The 27,771-nt window shown below is 46.4% G+C and overlaps 1 protein-coding gene across 11 annotated transcripts in view; it reads left to right on the top strand.

Moving 5' to 3' along the window:
- PALM2AKAP2 (PALM2 and AKAP2 fusion) overlaps positions 1–18,954 on the top strand; it is a 481,551-nt gene extending 462,597 nt beyond the window's left edge. For 10 of the 11 annotated variants that reach the window (XM_032306714.1, XM_032306709.1, XM_032306711.1 and 7 more), the window contains 2 exons: positions 7,431–7,609; positions 17,161–18,954. In XM_032306714.1, the coding sequence (XP_032162605.1) occupies positions 7,431–7,609; positions 17,161–17,259 (278 nt within the window). In that variant the 3' untranslated portion in view covers positions 17,260–18,954. The remainder of the gene's footprint in view (positions 1–7,430; positions 7,610–17,160) is intronic. The other variant, XM_032306713.1, reaches the window with a different exon arrangement.
- The last annotated feature ends 8,817 nt before the right edge of the window (positions 18,955–27,771 follow it).

Raw genomic sequence — 27,771 nt, 5'->3', positions numbered from 1 at the left:
AAGCAGGCAGCTTTATCTACTTGACTCAGCATGGCTACCAATATTTAAAGGAATTTTTTTCTGCTTTCTTTTATATTTTTAAATTAATTCATGCTTACTGTAGACAAAAACTGGCTCATAATCCACCCTAGTTAGGATTTCTGCCTAGTTTTCTGCACGCACATACGGACATGGAAGAAAATATTGGGTTTATATTTTTATGAATTTCTTATCGCTGCTGAGATAAATCACCTCAAATTTATTATCTTACGGTTCTGAAGTCAGAAGTTGACAGTGTATCAGCTGTGGATTGAATTGAGGTCCCCCCAAAATTCATAGGTTGAGCCCTAACCCGCAGAGGAGATGAGCACTTTGTGAGAGGTAGTTCGTGTTAGTTGAAGTCAGGAGGGTGTGGCCTCAGGATGGAATTAGTGCCCTCCTTGGAAGACACCAGACAGCCAGCTCTCTCTCTGTCTTGGCCGTGGGAGGATCCAGTGAGATGTGGCCATCTGCAAAATAGGAGAACAAGTTCTCACCCGAACCCAACCATGCTGCCACCCTGATTTTAGACATCCAGCCTCTAGAACCATGGAAAGATAATTGCCATTGGGTAAGCCACGCCGTTCATGGTACTTTGTTATGACTCCTCAGGCAGACTGAGACAGTGTTTGTCGGGGCTACAACCAGTGTGTTAAAAGGGCTCTGTTCCTTCCAGGGACTCTTCTGGGCTCCTTCCCTTTTCCCTTTTCCACTTCGAGAGGCTGCCTGCATTTCTTGGCTCATAGCCCCTTCCGCCATCTTCACAACCAGCAGCATAGTGCCTTCCAGTCTCTCTCTGACCCTCCTACTTCCTTCTTAGTAGGACCCGTGTGGTTACATCAAGCCCAACTGGGTAATACAACATCATCTACCCTACTCCGAGCCCTTACTTTCATTACACCTGCGAAGTCCTTTTGCCGTGAAGGCAACATCTTGGCAGGTCTTAGGGATTAGGATGTGGCCGTCCTTGTGGAGGCTATCATTTTGCTACCACAGGACTGTTCGTCTTACTCGGAGAACAGCTTTACCAGATGTCACACATGCACTTTTGCTTTCTTTCATACAGCTGGTAAGTGGCGAACCGGGATTTGAACCCTGGCAGTTGTCTCTAGACCCTGTACTCTTAAAGCCTTGATACAGATCTGCTTTTGCAATCTGTTTTTTTTTTTTTCTTTAAGTATTTTGTGTGTTTTCCCATGACCTTAACTATTCCTCTAAATTTGAGAGACTAAAACATGATTTGTGATAACTAAATACTACTCATTATCTGAGTAAGTCAAAACTAATTTAACCAGTCTCCTACGTTCAGATGTCTTTGTTGTTTCCACATGTGTCATTATATATGATGGTAAAAATGCTTGTACATAAGCTTCGTGCCTCTACTTAATTATTAGCTGAACTTGTGTGAGCCCATTAAGGTAACTGGTGTACACCAGAGAACAGTATTTCACAAATTGTTTTCCTTGAGATATTAATAGGGATTTTATGAAATGAGGTTCCCTCATTAAATTAATTTGAGAAATACTACACACCCATCCTTGAATTAGTGATTCACGATCACAGCTGCATTAAAACCTTGGAGAAGTCCCCTGGTAAAGAAATCCATCTCATTTTATTTTTAAAGCTTTCTTTAACCAAGTGTTTACCAATGACTGTTTGTTAGCAGCTGGTATGACTTTGCAAAGTTAAGCCAACAGGACACAATTTGAGAAAGACCTCTGGAATCATGCCACCCAAGGGAAGTTGCTTACCTTCAACATCTTTAAGAGCTTATAAAGTCTAAAATTACTCTCGATGAGTATTAACCCAAAGAATATGAAAACCTAATTCAAAAAGATATATGCAACATTTTTTACAGCATTTTTTTTTTTTTTTAGATTTTATTTATTTATCTGACACAGAAATCACAAGTAGGCAGAGAGGCAGGCAGAGGGAGAGGGAGAAGCAGGCTCCCTGCTGAGCAGAGAGCCCAATGCAGGGCTCGATCCCAGGACCTTGAGATCATGACCTGAGCCAAAGGCAGAGGCTTAACCCACTGAGCCACCCAGGCACCTCCAGCATTTTTTACAATATGTTTATTGCAGCATTATTTACAATAGCTAAACTATGGAAGTAACCCAAGTGTTCACTGATAGATTAATAAAGAAGACATTGTGTGTATATATATATATATATATATATATATATATTCATACATATACATATGTATTACATACATACGCAGTTACACACATCTATAGTGGAATATTACTCAGCCATCAAAAAGAATGAAATATTGACATTTGCAACAACATGGATGGATTTAGAAGATATAATGCTAAGTGAAATAAGTCAGGCAGAGGAAAACAAATGCTGTGTGAGTTCACTCCTATGTGGAATTTAAGGAACAAAGAAAATAAGAAACAAACAGACTCTTAACCTATATAGAGAACAAACCAATGGTCACCAGAGGGGAGTTGGGAGGGGGGATGGGCTTGAAACAGGTGATGGGGATTAAGAGTATACTTATGATGAGCACTGAGTAACGTATAGAATTGTTGAATCACAATATTGTACACCTAAATAAATATAACACTGTGTATACTAAATTGGAATTTTTAAAAATACACTGAAAAATAATAACTAATAAGTGAACAAAGTTACTCTAGATGGAATAGTTTGAACAAAATCATGTTTATGAAGGGGAGTTGAAAATGTCTCCTACCTTCCACCGAGAATTCCTGCCTAGTTTTATTCTGTTGGTTCCTTATGTCAGATGCCGTAGAACTCACATTGCACCTGCTCGCTGCTCTGTAAATGTCAGGGACCAGCCTTTGGCCAAGACCAACACAGGTGTGTCCCAACATCTGCGTGATGCTTTCTGTTCATGCTGTTTCACAGGGACAGTGATGGGTGTCCTCAAGAGAGCTAGTTTGTAGAGCATGCAGTCCAGATGAGGAGCTAGACAGCAGGACATCTGCCATTGAAAACAGAGGCCCCTTTCAGTACCATCAACTAGTCAGTCATTCACTAAGTGAATAAACACACGAGAGCAAGTTTTGATGGAGAAAATGGGGATGGAACATGTTGGCACTGGGAGGTGCTGTGTGCGATATGCGCCGGTGAGCACCAAAGTTAACCATCACTGTTCCGGAATTGTAATGGGGTGCATCTTCTGGGCCAAGGAATTTCCAGGGGCCTTGCAGGGCCATGGGCAAAGGTGAGACGGACTTCCCAGGTCTATGGCACAGACCATTTTGCATCACATCCATGTGATGATCCCTGAGCCCCCACCAGTGGTGGTGTGTGCAGTGTCCACTGCTGGGGGAAGAGAATTAGAAACTTCTTCACGCATCCTTATCAAGAGGACTGTTGGCTACAATCTTGGGCCCTCCGAGGAAGAGGTTGGGTATGGAGCAGATGCCCCTCCAGCTGTTGGACCATCTGTGTGATTGCTGAGACCGCACAGTGCGTAGTTTGAACTGTACTGGGTCAGTGGGGGAAGGAGGGTAGCATGGTTGGAGATCACAGGTCCTAGCAGAGAAGCCCAGCCAAGCTGGCTTCCCCTGATCCCAATCAGACTGATGGCCAGAAGTCAGGGGATGGGATGGGTTGTGGTGTCTCCTTTCTCTGGGGAACCCGTGACAGCTTCCCTTGAGGCTCTGACATTGGGTTGGTTAATCAGAAACCTGTTCTCTCGGGGCGCCTGGGTGGCTCAGTGGGTTAAGCCGCTGCCTTCGGCTCAGGTCATGATCTCAGGGTCCTGGGATCGAGTCCCGCATCGGGCTCTCTGCTCAGCAGGGAGCCTGCTTCCCTGTCTCTCTCTCTGCCTGCCTCTCCATCTACTTGTGATTTCTCTCTGTTAAATAAATAAATAAAATCTTAAAAAAAAAAAAAAAAAGAAAAAGAAACCTGTTCTCTCAAAGACCTCTGGACCTCTTTGGAAGTTGCCATTCCAGACCTGTCAGCTATCTTTCTAACCTGTTACTTCTGTGACCTCTAGTGGCTGGAACTAGTAAAACGTGCTCCAGGGATGGGTGGTTTTGCTGGAATATTAAGAATAAGCAGGAAAATGCCTTTTAATGTCCAATACTTGACTATTTCTCTATATTAACCCTTCACAACCTTTTTATGATTCTCTCTCAGCATACATTCCATCATCTAATTTAGCCATAATCAACACAATTTGCGTTCCAGACCAGACCCAACTCTTAATTGTTACTGTAGCTGACATTAACTTGGGCTGGCATTAGCCTCTGAGTCTCTGTGGTCTAAACCATTCACAGATGTCATGGCATTGACCCTGACTACATCCCAAGGTGGTTGTAAGAATCAAATGACATGGAGCTTATAAATAAAATGCCACATAAATGTGCTTGCTATTCCTACAAAGCCATTGAATCTGTGCTTCTGTAGACCAAGATGGCTTTGTTTCATGGCTTTGGTGAAAACATTTAAACTCTCCTCAGATTCTTTACTGGGAATTTTATCCCAATTCACAAGCACTTAACAGGTGGCTGCTGCATATATGTCAGAATGTCATAATGTACTTAGTGTACTTAGTGGTTCATTCCACAAACATGAGCACCTGCTTTGTGCCAAATACCAGTGGGTGCCGGGATCCAGCAATGACCTTGACAGACAAGGTCCTGCTCTAAGGGAGTTTACATTCAAATGAGTTAAGGGATTCATAATGGTTGAAATCATCCCTATCCTGGGTTGACATTATAGCTTAACTAAGAAGAGAAGCTTAAACAACCGTGTATGATACAAGTCAATATGTGATGGGGCTTTCTCAGAAGTATAAACAAAGTGCCATGATCCAGGGGTCCTACTGTGGTATGTGTGAAAGGGTGAATTTAGAGCAGTGAATATGGACTCTGCTTTCTAGAAGGTTAATACTGGAGAGGTGACTGTTGGGAAATTATTTGGATACCTATGAAGTCAGTTGGAAAATGATCGACCTGGTAATTTGGTGTCTATTTCTAGTTCTAGAAGAATTGCAAAAATCTTATGCAGTATATGCCCTTGAAATTGCTCATTCTCATTTGGTAGACATATTGTTCTTTGAGATTACAAATAGATAGTCACTAGATCATTGGAATCTCACTGTTTGAAATACTAACTTTATAAATATTAACTTATATCAACTGTGTGAGGTAGGTACTTCTAGCCTCATACCCATTTTATAGATGAGGACACTGAGATAGAGAAACAGGAAGTTGCCCAAGATTTGGCTGCTAAGTATTGGATTCAAACCCAGGTGGCTAGCTCCAGAGCTGCACGCCCACCACTATGCTGTATAATTTCTTAAGGCTTCACTTAAAAAGTCAATGGGAATTCTTAGAGACACATACTAAGCATTTAGGGGTGATACTACCTAAGGTCTAAGGTTGTTTTAAAATATTTCTGTATGAAAAGAGGAAGGAAGATAGATGGAAAAGGCATGGTAAAATGTTGCTAACAGTTTAATCTAGTTGATGGGTCTGTAGGTATTATGATAGCATTCCGTGTTTTCATAATAAAAAATAGAATCCATTGTTCGTGAATTTGAGGACTTCAAAATATTTATGGCCTTACTGTCAATATCAAAAGACTTTTTATTAGTGACCTGAGTAATTTAGGTCAAGACAATGAGTTTTGCTAAGTTATGATGGAATGGTGGGTCTGCAGATAGAGTGCTCTGTGTATTAAAAACCACCTTACACCTAATTTGCCAAATATGATGACCATATGTCTTTCCTTTTAATCAATATCTCTTGCCAGAAATATTTGACAGAATGGCAAAATGAGTTTGTTAGAAGGGACCTCAAAGAAGTTTCTTCCCAAATTCTCCCTTTTAAAAAAAAAAAGGATTTTATTTATTTATTTGACAGAGAAGGAGGGGGAGGGGCAGAAGGAGAGGGAGAAGCAGGCTCCCTGCTGAGCAGGGAGCCCGATGTGGGACTTGATCCCAGGACCCTGGGATCATGACCTGAGCCAAAGGTAGTTGCTTAACCAACTGAGCCACCCAGGCGCTCCCAAATTCTCTTTTTATAATTAGAAAAGTTGAAGCTTGGAGATCTTAAGTGATCGGCCCGAGATAAGAAGGAGAACAAGAAATGGTTGTCTACGGTCAACACAGAGCTAGTGAATGGATGTGCAAGAATTAAAACCTGGGTTTTCTGAACTCTAGGGCGTGGGGAGGGTGTCCAACTCCCATCAAAAGGAGCTATGCCCAGAAAAGGGCTGTAGCAGCCCACATGGAGACATGGTCCCCAGGCTTCACTTGGTGACTGTGGCTACAGCAGTGGCCAAGTTAGAAGTCCAGGGAGGAAGAGGAAAAAACATGAGCCACCTTCCGCTTGGGAATGAAAGGGGTCAAAAGGATCCGTCTCCTCCCTTGGTGGTTTCCAAACTTTTAGACTCAAATGGCCCTAGTAATTTGTGAGTTCCTTCCACATTCCTTGTTCACAGACCCTATCTGTGTCTCCCGTAATGGGCATAGTTGGAAAAATCATGGCTGTTGCACCTGAAGATGCCTCTCAGAGGAGCATTTGGGGCTCTGGCAATGAGACTCACCCCGTGATGGGTCAGGAGTCAGGGCCGGGCATTTCCTGAGAGGGAAGGATACAGACAGTCTTAATGAAAGTGCCTGGAGTCACCATGGCATCACAGTTGACCTGATGTCCTTATCCTGAGAATTCTCATAGGGCCCTTCAGAAGCTTAAAATTTCACCTTTTCCAAGTCTGGTGCATGCCTTTCTGCCACACCCAACCTGCCTTTGTTGGTATTCCGACCCTAAGGTCTGAAAGTTGCAACCATATGCTCTCAGGGCCCTGGCAGGTAAGGCAGGTAAGAGTGAAGCTGGCCAGTGTAAGACTGGGGTGACCTGGGAACAACAAGCCTGGCTCTCGTCAGATGTTTTGTAGTCCTGTGCTGTCCATGCAGAAAGGCTGGGCAGGTCCGCTGCCCACTGCGCTTGTGACTTCTGATAGAAGAACTTGTGAGGAAAGCAAGAGACCTGGACCCATCGCCAGCTCCCTGGGACCTCAGCAAGGCATCCCCTTTGCAGAGCCTGTTTTCCTCAACTGTAAAATGTGGGTTTCAAAGGCTTGGCAGCACCGCCACCTCTGACGGTTGAATTCTGTAATCTGTGATAGAGGACATATTCTCAAAACAATCAGAGCCAATGTCTGTCTGACATAGATTTCCAGAGTGCCTGCAGGCCTCCTTGGTCTGGCCGATTTTCCAGCACTGTCATCCTTGAGGTCTTTGTCGGATGGGTTTGTGACATCATCTCTAACTTTTAGTCCCTGCAGGACAACGACCCACACTTAACTACCAGTTCTGGTACTGCTCTCTGTCAGAGGTTGCTTTTTGCAGGTGTTCTTTCTGGAAGCAGTCATGAGCAGACGAGCTTAGAAAGGGTCTTCTCTTCCTGTTGTTTCAGGGAAAATAGAGAAAGTCAAACCTCCTCCATCCCCCTCACCTGAAGGCCCCAGCGCGCAGCCTGACTTAGCTCCTGAAGAGGCTGCCGGAACCCAGCGGCCCAAGAATCTGATGCAGACCCTCATGGAAGACTATGAGACACACAAATCTAAAAGGCGTGAGAGAATGGATGATAGTAGTGTAAGTGTTTCCTCCTTTCCTCTTTCACTTCTCTGAGGGCGAACGTCCGCGTGGCGTGTGGTTATCCCAGTTCAGGCGCGGGTGTGTGTGCCGTGGTCTGGCCAGCGTCCTGGCTCTGAAGCCAGTTCTCAGATGTGTCCGTTTAATGTGCCTAGAGTTGGGTTTGGGTGTTTTGCCTTGTTTCTCAAAAACGTGGATCACGGAGGGAGTGGGTCGTTTTGCTGCCGAGTGTAGCTGGAACCCACCGGCGAGGCCAGAGCAGGGGATGTCTGGTGTGTAGAAAAAAACCACATGAGGACAGCACAGGAGGAAGGACACAAGCACCCCAAAATCATCTCCGGGTCCTGGGGAGCTGATTGCTACCATGGCCGGCCCACCCCATAGACGTTTTTTTCTCTAGAGAACTGTGACGAGGCTGTCCCTCTGCTGTCTCCTCGCAGCAGTCCCCATAAATGTGTCGCAGTGTGCCAGAGGCTAAACGTGTTTTGGGCTGTTCCCAAGTGTGTGTGTACAGTTTGGCAGGAAAGAGCCATTGGAAATGACAGTTCGAAACCACAGGGCTACCCTGCTACCCTCGGTTCTCAAGATCTTTTTGCCCGTGACAGTCAACCTGAGCCATGAAGGAAATCATCTACTCTGGCGTTTCTTTCTCCACTCGGAGACATTAGGATTGTTTCACACAGTCTCCCCCGCCAGGAGCTCCGGGCCCCATGCCGACCTCCTGGGAGTCTGGTTGGCCTCCGTCTCGTACCATTTATCGAAGTGGTCCTCCCTCAGGCCCGCACAGTTTCACCTGGGTCACAAATAGCTTGGGTCTGTGGAAGACACTGCCCAGTTTACCCAGAGGGTGCTGGTTTATGCCTGTGGTCCTGGTGTAATTTTTAACAGGCCCCTCCCCCCCAGTTTGGATGCTAAATTATTGGGTCACCTTCAACTTCAACCTACAGGCTCACAGTAGGAATCCCATGCCTACTTACTGCCTTACTTATCCTGGTTGGCTAAACTTAAAGGTTTCTGCACTCAAAGCTAGATCCTGAATGATGCTTTTAAAATATTTAGTGATAAAGAAAGTGGACACCTCCGTGGACACCAGCCCGATGACTCGCTTGCGTTCCCCAGGCTCTCCCTCGGGTTTACACCTAAGCTGCCTGGAACGCTGCCTCAGCTGCTCTGGTCAGCCGGCACATTTGGGGGCCATTCCTCCTACCGCACGGTGGATGGGGCCCGGCCCTCGGTAGCTGCCGCAGACACTCCTGCTGGGGCTCCTTGGCCCAGCGCATGGGACTTCTGCCCATGAAGTCACCTTGGCCAGCACTTCTCTACAGCCCCACTGAGAACACGGAGTCCCCCTGTAGGTATTTTCTGGGGCCTGTGCTTTTGAGGTGCTTGCTTGCTTCCTCCCAGGGAGTCCTCCCTGTGTATCAGCAGCCGTGGGGGCGGTTAGCTGAGGGGCCCCTGCGTCCTGGCACGGAAGGGGAGGAACGAATGGAAGCACTCTGCGTGTGCCCCGTGCAAGTGTTTTCTAAGCACCGGCCGCGTATCTCTGGTGTGTGCTTTTTGTGCGTCCGTTAGAGGCACCCACTACCCACAGAAGTGAAGAGCCTGCGGCCGCCCACTCAGCAGACAAAGCTGGAAGCTGCCTTCGTGCAAACTCGGGAGGCCACCAGACCGGCTTTCCCCTTCGCCTTCAGGACTATACCTGGAATCAACGTCTCAATATACGCCTTACCCCTCACTTAACCAACCAAGTGGCAGGCTCCCATGTCAGTTTTTCCTCGAGTAAAGAAACATTTTGCATAAGGAAGAAACCCGTTAACTAATCAGGCTATGAATATCCCCAGATCTTGGATTCAGAGCCAGGTGTTTTACACTGTCCTTGAGATACAAGAGAACTAAGTTTGTTGTTGTGGGAAACTTAGGAACAGAGCAAAATCTATCCAGTTCACTATATCCTCTATACCCAGAACTTCAAAAGCCTACTCAGGTTGCTTCTAAAGCACGTAAGTGACCATCAGCTAAACTTGATGTTCGTGCCACCTGTTTGTTCACCTCGTAGACCCTTTCATCCCGGGGGTCCTTTCTACTGTCTCTTTATCAGTCGCTGGGGAACGTGTCAAAGTTTCCCTGCAGGAATGAACAAACTTCATTTGTCTTTCTAGCTGTTTCTGGCCCCTTCTTTAATCATCTCTTCTACCAGAAGGATAATCAAAGGGAGCCAATGGGTTGCTTGATATTTGTGTACCTGGCTTCCCTGCCCCAGAAGCTGGTAGTTCTGTTTTCCCAGTGCCGTTCCCATACACTGTTCTGAGGGTGCAACCTGACTCCTTAGCTCCTCCCCCCCTCTAGGAGCCTTACCTGGCTCACCTGAGGCCAGCGTCACCTGACACATCCACCTGCCAATATTCTTCCCAGTAGGTCACTGGACAGCACTATGAGTCCCTCACACACACTCAGGACCAAACTTTGTGTTTGCTCAGGGGAAACAGCGAGCTCTTTCTGACTGGAATGAAAAGAATTCTTACTGAGGAGAAGGAAGACCTAAAAACAAAATGGGGCAGTTGGCCTGTCTGTGTAGTGATACGGTAGACCCATGGTCCTATAGAGCATGAAGGACAGAAGAAAGAGAAGACGGAGGAACCAAAGGAAGCTATGCCTAGAGTTTTCATGAGTGGTTTTTGCCAACCCCCGAGAAAAACATCCTTGCCATTCCAGACAGATGAGTTTTTTCCCCACCCTGGAGCAGCGGTGGTCTCTGGAGTCCTGTCCCTGCCCCATTTCCAGCTTAAATTTTCCCACTTTTTAAAAAATTGTATGCCAGACCGGAAGGAGGCTGCTGGCTCCTGGATCCCCTGCCAGGGGATGGTGTGGGGGAAGCTGCAGTATTTGGTGGCCTTTTTCATGTCCCTGAGCTGGCCCTCTTCTGCTGGAAACAAGGTGAATGCTCCGAAAACAACAGAAGATGGGAAGTTCAATCCCAGCTCTCTTTTGGGGTATCTACCCACAAAGCACTGCATTGGGGATCTTACATCACCTGTGGATGTCTGCTCCTTTCATAGTTGGTGAAAAAGTCAATAAAAAGGAACTGGAAAAAGGTCCCTTTTCTCGAGACGTGATCCCCACATGGCCGCCCTTGTTACCGGCTCTGACCTTGGACGGGTGCCACCTGCTGGTTTCCTTGCTCTGTGTGAGATGGTCACCAAGGAGTGCCTCCCTGCTCAGGGCTTTGGCCAGGCCCCACTGACTAAGAGACCCCTCCATTAATTTGGGGGTAGGGACGTTGCTTTCTCTACCCTTAGCCCCTTACCCTGGCTGTTTACCAGCCTCCACAGGGCCTTTGTACAAATTAGAAAAAAGCACCTTTTTTCATGTTCCAGGATGCACCCCTGCCTCACTGGGAGGGCAGTGAGCAGACCGAGCTACAACCCCGTGCACCCGCTCAGCCTGGTTCTTCTGTGCCTCGTGTGCACCACACACCCAGATGCAACGGTCCTGTTCTGATTATGGATTGCTCTTATCTGGAAGTGTTTTCTTTGTGAAAGTGTCCCCTTATCTGGGCCTGATGGCCATCTCTGGTCCATCCTGTAACACACGATGGGCTGGTGAATCATAGTTTCCTAGAAGGTTCCCTGGTGCCTTGCAAAGGAACGATGTTTAGGCAAAAGTGTTTTTCTAGCCACTTGTTTCCTGAGCCTCCGAAGGGAACGGGTTCTGAGTCAGTGATGCTCTTGAACAAGTTGGTGGATTTGCCTTCCCTTTCTCACTGCAGAGATGCTGACCTGCACCCAAATTACAGTCTCCTGTAGGCATTCGGCCCCAACCCCGCTTCTAGCATAGGGTCTGCTTTTGGAGGGTTTCTACTCTCCCTTGCCCCTGAAATAGTTACTGAGGCATCTTTCAGTCGTCCCTGCCTGTTTTGGAATAAGAGAAGGCCTCGCCTGTTCTTCTGGGCTAAGTCAAAGCTGGGGGCTAGCGTGCTTTTCTAAAAATTCCTCACACACATTCCCCCTCAAACCAAGACACCCTGTGGCCATACTTACTCTCAGGGAATGGACGAGGGAGTCCTGTCCTGTGCCCCACACCACAGGCTCCGTGGGAAGCTTAGTCACAATCAAGGATGTTTCGTGCTACCTAGATTTCTCCTAGCTGCTCCTGCTCTGTGGGGGTACAAAAAAAATTCATCAGACCCGGGTCATCAGCCTTGACCATTACAGAACTGTAATTTTTAGCGCGACACATTAGCAGCCGATAATGACCACAGACATAGGACCTCACCTAACCAGTCCATGGATGCCAGCGGCCAAGACTGAGAAATGCCTCCAGTGTCCTAAGCTGTGTAAACAGAAGGTCATTACCATTACCATAATTCCAGAGGGGGCTGCCCAAAGTCCATTCTTTTATGTCCTTTCCCTTAGCTGGCCCATTTTGTTTGGAGATTTTCTTGCAGAGACTTTGAGTTTCCCACAGGAACTAAAAGGTCTTTTTAGTTCCTGCATGATCACCCGACTGTCAGGAACTCATCCAGGCCCCCCAAAATAGTGACAGGGATGACTGTGTGCCCTCCCTAGGCGGTGCTGGCCACAGTTCGGCTCACAGAATCTGCCCCCACAAACCTTGCATCCAAATCAAGTCCTTCCTGTGCTTTGGATCTTCTCTTCGGGGGACAGTGGGCTACAAGACTGCTGTGGGGCTCAAAGGAACTACAGGAAGAGAAGAGGCTGGTTGGCTATAGATTCTAGCAAATCCAGTATAGCCATCGAAGACCTCGTTGGTGGGAGGCCATCTGCACACAGGGGTGGGGAGGACTCTTGTTAATTCAAAACACAGAAAAATGGAAGCAGCAAATCTTGAATTAACAAAGTATGGCTTATCTGATATTTTTATTAATGAATAGCAGGGTATCTGTGTGCTCCCCAAGATAGAGTTTTAAATAAACTAATATCAGATGAAGCGAGTGTGGCACGTGTGTGTGTGATGGCCTCCCGATGTTCCGTCCCCGCCCGCCCACCCCCAGCGTGGCACCCGGTTTCCAGCTGGGGGAGGGTGTTGTGCGAGTGTGTCTCTGCTGTGTACTAACCCTGCTCTTTTCCCTCTCTGCCAGTACACCTCTAAGTTACTGTCTTGCAAGGTGACTTCCGAGGTACTTTTCCACTTGTTTGCCTTGCTGTTCCTGCATGCCTGAGCCAGGTGCATGCTCTTGTGGTTTTGCCATTTCCTGATGTGTTCGAGGAGACGGGCAAGGCCGCAGCTCGTCTCCCGTGTTTCTTTCTTCCAGCCTTTTCAGAACTGGGGACTCTGGGGACTGCCTGGAAATGTTGGGGTAAATGCAAAAGGGCTCCTTGCTGCTGTGCTTTGCTGTGCTGTGTAGTGGGACCGGAGAAGACCTTGCCCTGCTCATGGATCCGGAAGGGGTCTGCATGCAAAGGCACAGATGGTAGTTTCTTCGGGCACTGATAGCAAAGATAGTCTGGTGTGGTTAGAAGACAGTGCAGCTCACGAGGACTGGTTGGTTGGTTGGGTTTTTTGGAAGCTCCTTAAGCATTCAGTTTCCAAGTCTCCTCCCTTCTTCTACGGTTTCCTTTTTCACAGAATTCACAAGTATCTGTGCTATGAAAAATCACAGTATTTTTCATTTTCCTCTAATTTTTAAATATTTTTCCTTTTTTTTTTTTGCTACAGAACCACATGTTTTTGTATTTTTTTTTTTAGAATTTTATTATTTATAGAAGACTTGCTGTAAGTATACAGAACTGCAGGGAGAATCATTCATTCATTCTCTCAGTTAACAATTTATTGAGGACCTAGGACACCCCAGGCCCTCTTTGAGGTTCCAGAAATAGAGCCTTCGACGAAACCAAGTCCCCAACGTCATGGAGTTGGCATTCAAATGTTCCAATGATAAGAGATAATAAAGCAATAAATCCTACCCATCCAGGCTTTACCATGCTTATCATTTCATAATATTTGCTTAATATTTTAAATTATCAATATTAATAACAGGTATTAATAATTAATACCATTACTATTAATTTTGCAAATACCATTCGAGCTCCCTTGTTACTTCTCCCCAGCCGCCACTTCTCTCTCTCCGGAGAGGTGATGTTTCTTCAGTTTACTGTTAATCCTTTCTGTGCATGTTTTTATAGTTATATTTCATATGTTTGTCTACGTGGGTGACATCTTGGTTTTTGCATGCCTTAAAACTTTCCAGAAACATATCACATTGTTACATCCTCTGCTCCTTTATTCTGTCTACATTGTCTTTAGATGCGAACACGGGGTTACTGAGGGCTCTGGCTCATTCATTGTGACTGCTGTATCGTTCCCCGTCGAATGAATATATCACTGTTTATTCATCCTTCTGTTGATGATGTTGGTTCCTCTCTCTCTGTTTCCTTATTTTTTTGCAATTACAAACAATGTTTCAATGAACATTATGCGTTGCTCTGGAAGAATTTCTCTCTTCTCGGAGGGAAATACTGGTCACGGGCTTTTTCCCCATGCTCCCAACTCATGACATACTGCACATTATTCTTCAGGATGGTTATGCTTACTTATAGCACAATATATTTTTAAAATCTCCCTATCTTGCAAAATAATTACTACCAGAGATGGAAGCTGATGATTATCAGTAATCTTCGTTTGAAAGAGAAGAGTATTCTTTCCTAAGATATAAAATAAGTAATGAAATATAAAAGTTGTATCATCCCATGGACCCACCTCGATGACTAATTGTGGTTCTCATCTCGGCAATGGCAGTAGAAGAAAGAGGTCCTAGGCCCCATCCCCTTTGAGTTAACATAATTAAGAATAACAAAAATCTGGTCAGGTATGTCCAAGGAAGATAACACTGGGCCCCGTCTATCTTCAACTGAAGAGGACTTAGGAAGACAGAATATTAACGTGAATGGAGTCACTACATTCCTTAACACCTCGGTCTTTTGTCACCCATCCTCCCAAGTACAATCGTCTGTTGGTTTCTATGAGAAACGAGCGATTTGCTTGAATTCCTCAAGGACAAGAGACAGAAAATTAATATTAGGGGGGTTGTTCAAAGAGAGTTGATTTTTCTCCCTCTCACCAAACCTAAATCTGAATTTGTGAAAATGATATACCTTTAAATCAGACTTTTTATTATTATTTTCAAATTTTTTAATGTTTTCCCCTCTCCATCCCTGTGGAGGAGTATTGTTCTTTCTGTTGCTTCTTTGGACAGACTCCTTGTGGACACTGAGCCGCAGTGTGGCACAGCGGCCAAGGGCATCAGCTCCACATCCACATAGGCACATACGACATTACTGTCTTCTGAATTAATTATGGAATAAATGCTCATTTAGATACCTTCTCCAGGAGCTTGGCCTTTAAATCTTCAAAAGGCCATTGTGGGATGCCTTCAGCCCTGAGCCAGTCCTCACCAGAAGCCTTGGATTACCTGGAGACAGTAAATGGTGTAGTGCTCCTTATAAAAATGCCTTACATCTGAACACTTCATCATTTACAACCCCCTTCCAATAATGATGGAAATCGTTACAGTTCACAAAGTTGCAGAGCACAGGGAACTAGGCCGTACGTACATTGTATCATTTATTCCTTCGGCCAGCTCTGTACTATAGCTTTTAGGATTCCCATTTCACACCTAAGAGAACTAAGGCCCAGGGATAGATGACTTTTCTAAGGTCACATAGTCATTAGGATTTAAATCTAGACATGCCTGGGCTTCAGAGTCAGCACTGTCTCCGGAGAACGCCTGCGACCCAGGGCAGGTGCTGTCTCCATCTTGCAGATGAAGAAACTTGAGACACGAGATGCCATGAACAATACCGTGTTCCAGACGGAACTGGAAAGAAAGTGAGGACTTCCTGATCCAGTCCAGTACCCTCTCTCAGTACCGTGTTACCACACGCTGACCTTCTAGACAATTCTCTACTAAACTACACTTCTTTGCCTCTACCAGTCTCTTATTCTTAGATATTGAATAAGTGACCGTAGTATGCTTACACACAAGACCCTGCGACATGGCTTATTGCTTAACGATGAACATTCTTTTAGGAGACATGGCTAAGTGCGTCCTACATGGTAGGTCCAGCTGTCCCCACTGGGGAGCCTGGGGAAGGCTTCCCAGAGGAAAGCTCATGGTGGGTCTGGGAAGTCCATCTATTTGTCACTGTCCAAAGAAGCAGGTTGAGATGGACCCCCAAGTCGTGAATCTCCCTAGAACTTGCTCGTGCTCAAGACTGCCTGCAGCTTGCATCTCCCTGCTGCTCTGGAGTTGCCCGCCTTTCTGTCCCTTGCCAAAATGATTGTTCTTAGAATCAGCAAAGCCTTCACTGCAGTTCGGATCATCAAACAGTGCTGGCTCTGCTAGACTTTAATGTCAGAACCTGCATGTCCTAAGCTAATGCCACCGTAATTTAAGTGGTTGGCACGCATGGGCTTGCTTGTGGTGCGGAGTCATGAAATCGAGTCATTTCTCATATGTTGGCCACCTGAATGTCATCCATCTGGATCTCATCTCCATCAAACCAAAGCTGGAACAGCCTGAATGAAGTTTTCCCTCTGGAGTCCACAGAATACTCGGGTGAACTGGAGGGAGGGAGGCCTTGCCCTGATGGTGGTGAGCCTACCTATCCTTGATTTTGTGACCTTGGATTTCATTGATTAGCACCTGGGTCCTGATGTTGCATCACTATGCTCAGGTTGCTTTAATTGGCCTGGGAAGCTTTTTTTCTTTTCACTTAGTTTCTGTTGGAAGTTGAGTTCTACCAAAATAGACTTTCATGATATAAATATGATCACGGCTTATGTATGTCCACAAAGTTTGACGGATGGAATTCACACTGGCCCAGCTGTTTGGGATTATTTTCTGGTTTGCTTGTTTACAAAGAGACTGAGACAACTGATAACCTGTGCTGTCCAATATGGTAGTCACAAGGTCTGTGAGGATATTAAAATGAATTAAAATTAAATTTTTAGTTTCGCAGCCACACTGGTCTTATTCCAAGTGCTCCACAGTCATGTAGCTCAGTGGTTACCATGTTGATGACACAGATCCGGAACATTTCCATCAGACAGCACTGATCGGTTAACATGTAGAGAACCACTGTGTTAGCGAAACACAACGCAGAGTCAAGTCTAGTTCAAAAACATGTCCAGACTTGTGATGAGCTCTGGGCGTTATATGTAAGTATTGAATCACTAAATTCTGCTCTTGAAACCAATACGACACTCTATGTTCACCCACCAGAATTTAAATAAAAATTTGAAAGAAAAAGATGGACATGCAAAACATTTCAGGGAAATTAAATCTTTTTATATTGAAAACTTATGGGTCAAATAGCAAATGAAATTTGGCAATGAAATGAATGCATATCCAGCACATCCATCGGTCTTCATTTCCCATGTCTCTTCTACGTCCTGGCCATACCAGACACTATTACTTTCCCTTTCTTGGATGCTGTTGAGAGGGAAAGAACAAAAGAAACGGAGAAGCTGGTTTGTGTACATAGTGAACATCCATGATCTCTGATTCATTTTTTTTTTCCTTCTCTCTTCAGGTCCTTGAGGCCACGCGGGTTAATCGAAGAAAGAGCGCCCTGGCCTTGCGCTGGGAGGCAGGGATTTATGCCAACCAGGAGGAAGAGGACAATGAATAACAAACTTCCTTCCACCCAGAAGCTTCTTTGGTGCTTGGGTTCCCAAGAAACCAAGAAATCCACACATCAAAGCATTTTAATGGAATATTTATTAAAGTGCGAACAAACTCCACAATCCTTATGTAGACCAGAAGCTGCAATGACCAATGATGAAAAATCAAGTGAAAAGAAGCCCACCCATCAAACCCTAGAAACACCCAGGAGTCAAAAGAGAGAGGATTTTTTTTTTTTTTAAAGACTTAAAGAATCACCTGGATTTGGACCAGTCCTTCGACTCACAAGGACAAAGCAGTAACGAGTCAACACGGCTGCCACGGGCAGAACTAAGACCAGCGTTTCTGGGTGATGAGGACAAACATTGGTAACACTGGCCACGTAGAGCAGTAGAGCCCACGCCGGTGCAAGCCACAGGGCCTGGGGTACTTCCTACACCGGCTTCCCACCTTCACTCACGTCATCCCAGGTGTTGGGATAACTCCGTTTACTCCAGCAGCCATAAAACAAAATGCAATTTTCTCTCTATCTGCCCGGAAGAGACCATTAGGATTCCATTTCTCTTCCATTTAGTTGTTTTTAATTGGGAGCAATCAATGATGGCAATACCTAAAATCCACCTTTTGGAGACAGTGTTTCTTCATCTTGCAAACACAATCTATTCTACATGAAGGGGTTGAGAAGGAGGGAGAAAGCCAAACCAAATGGATTGTTTTAGCTTTAGGATCTCGTCTGGTTTGAGTATTGACTAATTTGCTGTTCATGAGAACACATTTTCACAATTATGTTTCTCTTCGCACGAAAGCTCTATTTAGTGGGCAACAACTATTTTTATGATGGGATGGGGGGAGCGTATCCATGTATGAAAAACCTGTACACATTCAACAGCTTGGCTCAAGATGGTAGGGATATTGTTGGAGTGGCAATCATTGAAAAAGGGCAAACTCTGCCTGAGGCAGGGGACAGGAAATAAATAGGTGTTTATAGCTATATTTTATATTATAAACTGGACCTTGGGAGGAAGAATGATAGATTATTTTGGATCAGTCAGAAAGGAGACATTAAAGAAAAGGTCATGAAGGTAGACAGAGAAACAGGGAGGGAGGAAGTGGGAAAACAAGGAAGTAAAAGATACTATTTTTGCTGAGCAACCAGCGTTTTTCAGGATGATCAAGAGAAAAATATAGAATAGAAATTTTAAGTGCAGGCTTGGAATCGGCTACAGTTCCTAAAGAGGGTTGTGTGTGTACACGTATGTGTGTGTGTGTGAGCGTGTGTGTGCCTTGGTGTGTTTGGGTCAAGGGTGTGTACAAGAATGAAAGTTCCAGAATGATCTTGGGACAAGGGTGTACAGTGATTTCCTCCAAAGCTGTTTGCCAGTGTCGGGAGTGAGTGAGAATTTCTTTTTTTATGAGAAGGGATATAGAGGCACCGACCGGATACAGTATTTGTAATATTAAATTGACCTAACCTGGTATTTGCAGGAGTCGCCATTGAAATGTTGGGAGCGGTTTTGTAATTTGACATTGAGAAAAGTACCGTATTTATTCTCATGCTTTGTATTCATAGCTTAGTACACTGTGGAGGACGCCAGCTTTGCTCTCTGTCATTTAAAGCAATATGAAAAGGGTATCCCATAATTGGGTGCCCTAAATTTCTGGATGAGAAACATTTTTAATTCTGGCCATGAGAAAAAAAAAAGACCAGCCTTTTTTTTTTTCTTCTTCTTCCTATTTCTTTCAAAACTGTGGTTTTAAAAAAAGCAATAATTAAGCCAGACCTCACTAAAATTCTTTTTTGTTTTTATATTGTTATGTCATAAGCTCTGCTATGTTACTCTGATAGGTAGCGATGCCACAACAGTGTGTATGTAGATGTTAGGCACGTTATCTTTGCTTCTCTTAATAGACTAGTGTTGACTTTAGGGGGGAAGGTTTATTCGCAGACCAGCAGCGGGCATTAAGTAAAAATGCACCTGTCTGATACCTCACAAGGATCCTTCAAACTGCCAAGGGAAACTGCTATTTGAAGCCAAACTCTAGAGATGGGGGGCGGGCACCATCTTTATATGGTTTTTTGTCCTGAATATTCTGAAAGGATACTCAGCCAAACGTGCTGGCCACCGGGAACACAACAAAGATCCCTACGGCAAGGAATTCTTTTTCAAGTTGGGGAGCCTGGCGTGGAGACAGACGTGCCCAGGAAAATAAGGTCTGTGTTAGGTGGGGAGTCCTGACGGGTGGAATGGGGGGAACCCAGGAAGGCTGCTTTGCCTGAGGATTTCCAGCCTTCCCGCAGCAGGCACAGGACTGAAAACAGCTGGGACAAGACCTTCGTGGGGCCCCGGGGGCACAGCGGTAGCTAGGATGGCCAGTGAGTGAAGTGGGTCTAGGCGGAGCACCAAAAACAGAACATGCTTCATGCTTTCTGGACTGACTCTGCCTCTGGTAGTGATCCAGACGTGATAGAGACAAACATCGTCTTTCATAAGAGGAAACCGCCCTCAGGACTGACCTGCAGGTTTTTGTTCAGTTTTGATGGAAGCTCTGTACGCACCCACTTTAAAACCTACATTTGAAAAAGAGAATTTGCTGCGGATTGAAAGCTTAGGAGGTCACACAATTAATGGAATCGCTCTAGAGGCAGACCAGTTGGCCGCTGACTCCGGCTGATTGAACCAGAAGCATGAATCACGTTGTGCAGAGTTCTAGAGCCAAGTCCCTGGGTGCGTGCTCCGTGCGTCGATAAGGCAACAAATGCAGAGTTTCCGTGACCCTCCCGTAGTCCCAAAGCTGCTTACCTACGGCCCCTACATCTCCAGCCTTTGCTTGTCCCTCTGCTGCCTTCTGATGACTGATGGCAATTTCCTTGCTTCACTTACTCCCGATCCTATGAAAATGTAAATTACAGTTCCCTTGGAAGAGCCAGATTTTCTCTGAGCTCTTGAGTTTTTTACTCCTTCAGAAAATACGGGGCTTTGTACATCGCACCCTGCTAGGCTCTGGGATCCCAAATGAACCCCTTGAACCTTCTGAAGATGCAGCAGACCCCTGGAGGAGAGTCATTCCTGCGTAATCCATGAAGAGGAAGAGGCTTGCCCCGAAAATCAGCCTCTGATGCTCGTCCCTGCCCCCAAATAGCACGCAAGCTTGTTAATCTCAACTATAACAAATGTTTAGATTCTGTAGATGTTAAAAGCTTTCCTGAAAGTGTTCCTTTCCACAGTGTTTATAGATGTTCACCTTCCTCGGGGGCTGATGAACTACTGACACGCCTTGGCTTTCTCATCCAGAAATTATGGAAACAGGGTCTGTCAGTGGTAGGAGGCGAGGCTGTGTCCCACTTAGTCGACACAACGCAGTTTCCTTGCCTCTTCACACCTCTGCATGCTGCCTACCCTAGACGATGACATATAAGCAGTATATAGATCAGTGTCCACATAGACACACAATACACACACACACACACATATAAAGCATAACAAGAAACACTACAACAGTGTCGACTCTTTGAAGACAATTAAACATTTTTCCAACTAAAGAATGGATGTAATTAAACTATGTATTGAAAAAAAAATAGCCTAAGTGTTTAGAGATGGTGACTATATCCAGTTTTAGTGACAGAACCAATTTCCTGAATTTTAAGCATTCAGTGAGTGAGCTGCCAATATTGATTTTGTGTTGCCCTGGACCCAAATGACTTTTTTTTTTTTTTTTTTGAGGAGGAGAGTGGGGAAAGCAGCAATACTGTGTTTGAAAATTATACTCTGTATCTGGCTCTCCTGTGTATGTTAACCACTTAAATGTTATTATCCTGCTTCGGTTTTATAGTGATTGTGAGGCATTCAATGCAAGTATACAATTATTTTCTCATTAAAACCCAGTGTGTGCTGTGTTTTTATAACCCATGGCTGCTTGTTTGACTGGGGGTGGGGGGAGGTCGGAGGCCAGGTCTGCCACGCGGTGACACGCCCGCACCCTTGGCCTTGACTTCCGTGCAGCAGCACCTGCGTCTTGCACATTGGGAACAGAAAAAGCAATGCTAGCTGGTGGGGCGTCCCTGTAACAGGCTGTCCCAGTCCCTTTTATGTGATGCTGTCTATGGCTGCCCCAGCTAGAGCCTCGAAACCTCTGTTGGGACCCCAGGAATGTACAGGGCCTCCAGATCGGGTAGGCAGACGCACAAGGTCAAAGGGATGGCTGGGCAAACAGCAGGACAATTGGTAAAACTCAAGCTTCCCATTGGCTCTCGGGCTCTAATTGTTCTTACTACATTTCCAGCACCTGTATTGGGCTCCCCTCCGAAGAACAGAGAATTTCAGACTTTGAAGAGCATACGAAGATTGCAGGTTCATCAGAAAGCTTCCTCTCCAAATTTCCTCCTGTCTTCCCACCCCCGGCTGCTCTGTTCACTATCCAGCCCCTCACAATGACTCACGCCCCAGACCTTGTGTCTCCTGCTCCTCCCCCTCGCCCCTACGCCCTGCACCACCCCACCCCTCTCCTTGGAGTTTCTTCCTCCATCTCTCCCGGTGTATATGACTTCTTCCAACCTTCTGAGACAGCGAAGTTGTGATCAGCTCTGGATTCAGTGTCCTGGTCCTCTTTGCCTCTGTCACTCCTAATACCAGAGTGCTGGGCAAAGCCAGGGGTGTCAAGGTACACAGGACAGGCACTCAGAATGGGAGGCAAAGTCTAGGATAGTCCAGGTAGAAAGAAGATGGAGTCTCACTGAGGAGGCTCTTACCAAAACCAATGGGAGGCATTAAAACCACTAATGGGTAGATGGTGGGCGTGCAGGCTTTTTGCTCTCTGAGCGAGACCACCTGTCCCTACGCCACTTTGATCTCCCCTGTACTTACCGGCTGTCAAAGAGACAATCACTGGGGGACACATGAGGCCACGAAGTTACCTCTGAGCATTGCTCATGTTCATTATGGGATGCCTGTGTCACAAAAAAGTGTGGTGCTTATGTCCCTCCCTGCACAGAACCCCCACAAAGTTTAAAACTAGGCTGCAGGGAACACAGAGAACAAATAGGGAATTCAGAGGGAGACTTGAAAAGGTTTGACAGGTCTAAGAAGACACAAAGGCAAAGAACGGAGCCTCCGAAAATCCCCGGAGATGGCACAGTAGCAATTTCAAAATGTTGCCCTAGCATTCAGATGTTTTCTTTCAGAGTAAGAAAAATGCGTAATAAAGATTTTTTTTTATTTTAAATTCTGCCATGATCTAGTATTTAGTATTCTCAGCATCCGTTCAACTTGATGGGAGAATTATCCATCTGCTTTGTTCTCAGTTCACAGGTGGTGGGCTCTGAAAACCTAGGATGCCTGTGTGGGCACCCCCAGAAGAGTAAAGTGGCAAATCTCTGTTTCCCCTGTTGGTTTGGTTAGTCTCCGCCTACCCACTGAGACCACATTCTGTGTCCGCGGTGGTTCTCAGCTCCTAGCAGTGATGTGCCTCTGCGGAGCGTGGCTTCTCCTGCTTCAGCAAATACCTCTGACACCTGGAGGGCTTGTTAAACACAGACTGGGGCCTCGTATCCAGGGCTTCTGATTCAGTAGGTCTGGCGTACGCCGCCTAAGAATTTTCTAACCTGTTGCCTGGACATGTCGTGGCTGGTCAAGGAACCCCAGTCTGAGAATCACCGACCTAGAGTAAGTAATGAGTAGGGTCTGGGCGTACCACTTAATGTTTGAAAACGGGGGAACGGACGCCTGATTTATAAAGCTGCAGATACCGTCACATGTGGTCCCAGGTTGTTTTGAATACTGGGGGGGAGGTTGTGCCTTTACCCAACACGCCAACTCAATGCTTTGTGGGTCTTGGTGAACTAGGGCGTCGATTCCATTCAGACTCTGCAGAAGACCCCCCCCCCTTGAAGGGGTTGAGCAAATTAAAAAGAAAGTGTCAGGAGAGCGGAATATCTAGGTACATTCAGACTCTGATTTCAGGGTAAGAACAAGGGATTCATTTGACCTTTGGGAGTTTTTATTTTGGGGGGGGTAGCAACATCAGGACCCTGTAAGGTTTTTTTGTTTTGTTTTTGGGGGTTTTGTTTTGTTTTTTAATAATTTTTTTTAAGATTTTATTTATTTATTTAACAGAGAGAAATCACAAGTAGATGGAGAGGCAGGCAGAGAGAGAGAGAGAGAGGGAAGCAGGCCCCCCGCTGAGCAGAGAGCCCAATGCGGGACTCGATCCGAAGATCGAGATCATGACCCGAGCCGAAGGCAGCGGCCTAACCCACTGAGCCACCCAGGCGCCCTGTTTTATTTTGTTTTTAATTAACATGGCTGCATAATTTGAGATGAGATACAAAATAAAAGGCATTCCTTATTATCCTTATTTGGTCTAAAGCAGCACTTCTCAATTTCTGACTCCATCTGAATCACCTGGAGAGCTTTAAAAGTTTGGGTTCAGTTGGCCTGGGCTGGCGATTAAAAAGCACCCCAGGAGACTAACCTGCGGCAAGCTTGAGCAGCACTGCCCAGGGCTGTGGCTCCCTTTTTGGCCGCACCCACACAGGGTCCCCAGGAGTTTGCTTTTAAGATACCGGCACTTGGGCCTCATTCTCAGATATTCTGGTATTTTGTCTTCACTGGGCTCAGACATGGCTGTGAACGTGGGTGTGTCTTAGCAGCTCCCCAGGTGTTTCTAACTTGCAGCCAAGATTGAGAATTGCTAGCCAGTGGAGAAATGTGTTTGCCTCAGGGCCTGACTCTATCCAGAAAGTTCTTGAGGGCAACCTCAAAATGTAATGAATAAAAGGCCTTGAGGGGCTGAACCCGCCCATCTCATGGGTCCCAGGAGGCAGAGGGCAGTGTTGGGGGCTGAGGGAGGGGCTTTGTCTCAGGTCTCCTCTCTTCCAACCTCCTCTGGCTGACAGCAGGCCCAGCTGTTCAAGCTTTTGGGTGAACTGAGGAATGCAAAAGCTACAAGGGAGGCATGTTCTAGCTTCTATTAGCTGCCCACTGAGAAGGGGCCCAAATGGACACAGGGTTATTTCTGGGAGATGAAGCCATGATCATTAGAAGCGTTTGCTAATTTCTGTGGTATAAATATTCCTACAGCGGCTGATTGCAAGATGCCGATGGTTTAACAACTGTTTTGCAAAATCCCTGAATATTGAATAATTGGTGGAGATCAGAAAATGGGATAACCTAGAGGTCTGGAGCTAAAGCCCCATTAACAGAGCCATCATTTGCCTGAATGTGTTTTTTTTTTTTTTTAAAGATTTTATTTGACAGAGAGAGATCACAAGTAGGCAGAAAAGCAGGCAGAGAGAGAGGGGGGGAAGCAGGCTCCCCGCTGAGCAGAGAGCCTGATGCTAGACTTGATCCCAGGACCCTGAGATCATGACCTGAGCTGAAGGCATCGGCTTAACCCACTGAGCCACCCAGGTGCCCCTGCGTGAATGTTCTGAACCGGTCACGGCAGGTAGCAATCAGGGGCTCAGGACTCTGACCATCTCTTTGGATGATCGTGATACGTCCCAGAGAGCAAAACCACCCAGCCTAGGTCTAGTGCTCACTCCTGTCACCAGGGGCTGTGGCGCGGGGCAGAGGGTGCTGGGAAGACCACATACATGACACAAAAGAGCCCGTGTTGTGAACCATGGCCTTGGACATATAGTATTTCCACGGCCATTGTCAGTGTCTGACAAACCTCTGGGATCAGACAGGGACCTCAGAGTTGGGACTCACCACTTTTTCAGCAGAACCTTTGACCATTTGCTTATTCTAGATTGGATTTCTGACTTCTAGAGTTGCTGTGCAGAATGGATAGAAATGTTGGGGGCCGGTGAGCTCGGAGTTTACTTCCTGGAAAGGAAAGGCCTGCCTTCCGTCGGCAAATCCTTACTGAGCGCCTACTATGTGTCCAACGCTGCACATATAAGAACAAACGAAAACGGGGGTTGTCGGGATGGTTTTCACTGGGATTGGGGGAGCTCTTTGCATAAGGAATGTGGGGACAAAGCTGCTCCAAAGTCGGGCACTGTGTCCACACCTGCCTGTTAAGTGGGGCCATCCTGTGCAGGTCTCACACTCTTAGCATGCTTTAAAGTTTTCCCCTTAGTGTGGGAACTATGTAACTGTAGTATTCTCCTGGGCGAGAGAGAGAACGATCCAAATGAAAAGATGTTTAGGAGAAGCCACATATGTTCCAGAACTCATCAGGGGAGGGTCAAAGGGCGCTAGGAACCTACCAGGAGACACTGAAGAAGGAACTTCCTGCAAGAACAGGAGGGCGGTTCAGTCGCCTCCGGGAAGGGTGGAGTTTCTCACTTTTGGGGGTTCTCCTTTGCCTGCAAGCACGAAGTGTGGCCACTAGGTGGCGATGGTCTCTAGGGCGAAAGCCGCCTCCCCAGCCGCGAGCCTTCCCCGGGGGAGTCAGGACATTTTCCCACTCTGAACACAAGACAGGAATCCTTTGAGATCTGACACGGAGCTACCCCAAAAACACCAAAATGGAAGCCACCACGTGTGCAATGCTATGCGGAGGCCCAATGTGGCCCTTTTACTTACACTCACATGTCGGCGGAAAGCCGACCGCCGCCAGCAGAGGGCAGCAGGCCTCTACCTGAGCCCTTCCAAGAGCCAGCGCTGGTGGGTTCCTTCGCTCCATTCCTGGCAATACTCCTTTGAGGTTCCTACTATAGTATCGTCTCCATCTTACAAAGGAGAAAACCCACCCTCGGGGCGTCTGAATAACTTGGTGCCCGTGACAAGTCTAGGGGTGGAAGGAGGATTCAAATCCAGGCCATCCTCCCGGCCACAGCCTGTGCTCCTGCCTCCCCAACTTTCCTTCTCGAAGACTTGATTGAACAGCAAACAAACCTCCCGTCTTGGTCCTGGGCCAGCTCTGCTTTCTGTCAGACCGGTAGAGCCTGCGCTGAGCGCAGACCAGTGCCAAGAGGGAGATGGCACTACTGGGGGCTGGCAATTGGGGGTGTCGTGCAAGTCAGGGCAATTGGAGGGGGGCGGTTGCACTGACGGTCCACTAAAAGCCACTATTGTCACAAAGAGCCAACGCATGCTGAAATTCTGGTTCTTTCCAACGAGGCACCATGGTTTGCCGTCTTTATTATCACAAGTGCCTACGGAGTCCTGCATATGTTCTGGTGGGCCACAGACGTGATTGCCAGCTCTCTCTTGCCTACAGCATGTTTTCCTTGGCTCCTGCTGTCTCCGTGTACACACATACACACACACACACACACACACACACACTCTCCCTCTCTCTCTCTCTCTCTGAAGAAACACTCTAGTTCTAGATGTCTGCTTCTGGACTGGGCGAGGTGAAGCTAGACTGTCGATGAAGAGACCCCAAAATTAAGTCAGTGTCTGAAGGAACATAGTTTATTTCTCTCTCACATGACAGTCCAAGGGGAGCAGTGAAGGTCTGAGGGCAGACTTATTTAAGTTGGCTTCTTTCTCATCCTGTTCCTCCATCACCCCCAGGGCCTGCGGTCATAGGTATGGTCCAGCTTTAGGAAATAGTGAGATGCAGCCAAGCCACTTGCTGAAAACATGGGTGTGGCCATTCCCTGGCTTCTCGGTGGCATTGAGACAGACTGTAGACTGACTTCTAGAGATGAGGACTAACTATTTCTAGAATTTCCATTGCCGCCACAGAAGCTGTTAAGGGAACAACCCAAAGGCAGCCAAAAGGAATAAGCTATTAAAAACGTGATTAGGGTGGTGTAGCCTCTCCCAGTCCATGGTCCACGTGTAGCGTAGCTTTTTCCAGAGTTATGACAGCACAACCTTTGGGGTGACAAATAGTGACAAGGACAGATGAGAGGAACAGAGAACTAGAAAGTTCTCCGGACTCATCAGAATCTCCCTTGTCTTTTAACACAAAGAATAATGCTCACAGAGATACGACTGTGGAGCACGGGGTGTTTTGACCCTTTAAGGTTGACCACGTAACTGTGTTGTGCCTAAGGACCAGCTCACTCTAAGAGATGTCCACTGCAAGTAGACGGGGCTCCTAGTGCTCAGGCTCTTTGCATGTGCACTAGTGGTGAGGTGGGACCTGGGAGACTCAGCAAAGGGTAAACCAAGAAGACTGTCCCTAAGAATTTCAGACCCCTCTGATGTGTGTCTCTCTCCCACATTGCACTCTCCCTGGGACAAGGCTGCCTGAGCATAAAACGTTCAAAACTTGAGTCCTTGCAGCCACAGAACATTTGAAGTAATGAACATGTAATTAACACACATTATCTTTTCGATGCATCCTCATCATCTATTCTTAATGTCACCTAAACCCTCTGCTTGCTCAGGGCACTTGGTCCTTGACAATCAGCCTGGGGACCTGGAAAGGGAAAAGCTCATGACACGGGGGCCTAATGAGGGCTCTCGGTTGTAACTCCCTGGGTTCCATGAATATGACTAAAGAGAATTCAAGTGCTCTGCCCAACCTGTGTGTGAGGCAGCACAAAGGGTATCCTGCAGGGAATCTGTCACCTGCAGGGAAGAGAGAGGGGACACCAGAGAGCAGCTCTCCCAGG

Source organism: Mustela erminea, chromosome 12 (assembly GCF_009829155.1).
Source record: "Mustela erminea isolate mMusErm1 chromosome 12, mMusErm1.Pri, whole genome shotgun sequence".
Lineage (NCBI taxonomy): Eukaryota > Metazoa > Chordata > Mammalia > Carnivora > Mustelidae > Mustela > Mustela erminea.
The sequence above is the reverse complement of the archived record's forward strand: the minus strand, read 5'-3'. Positions and strand labels throughout refer to the sequence as shown.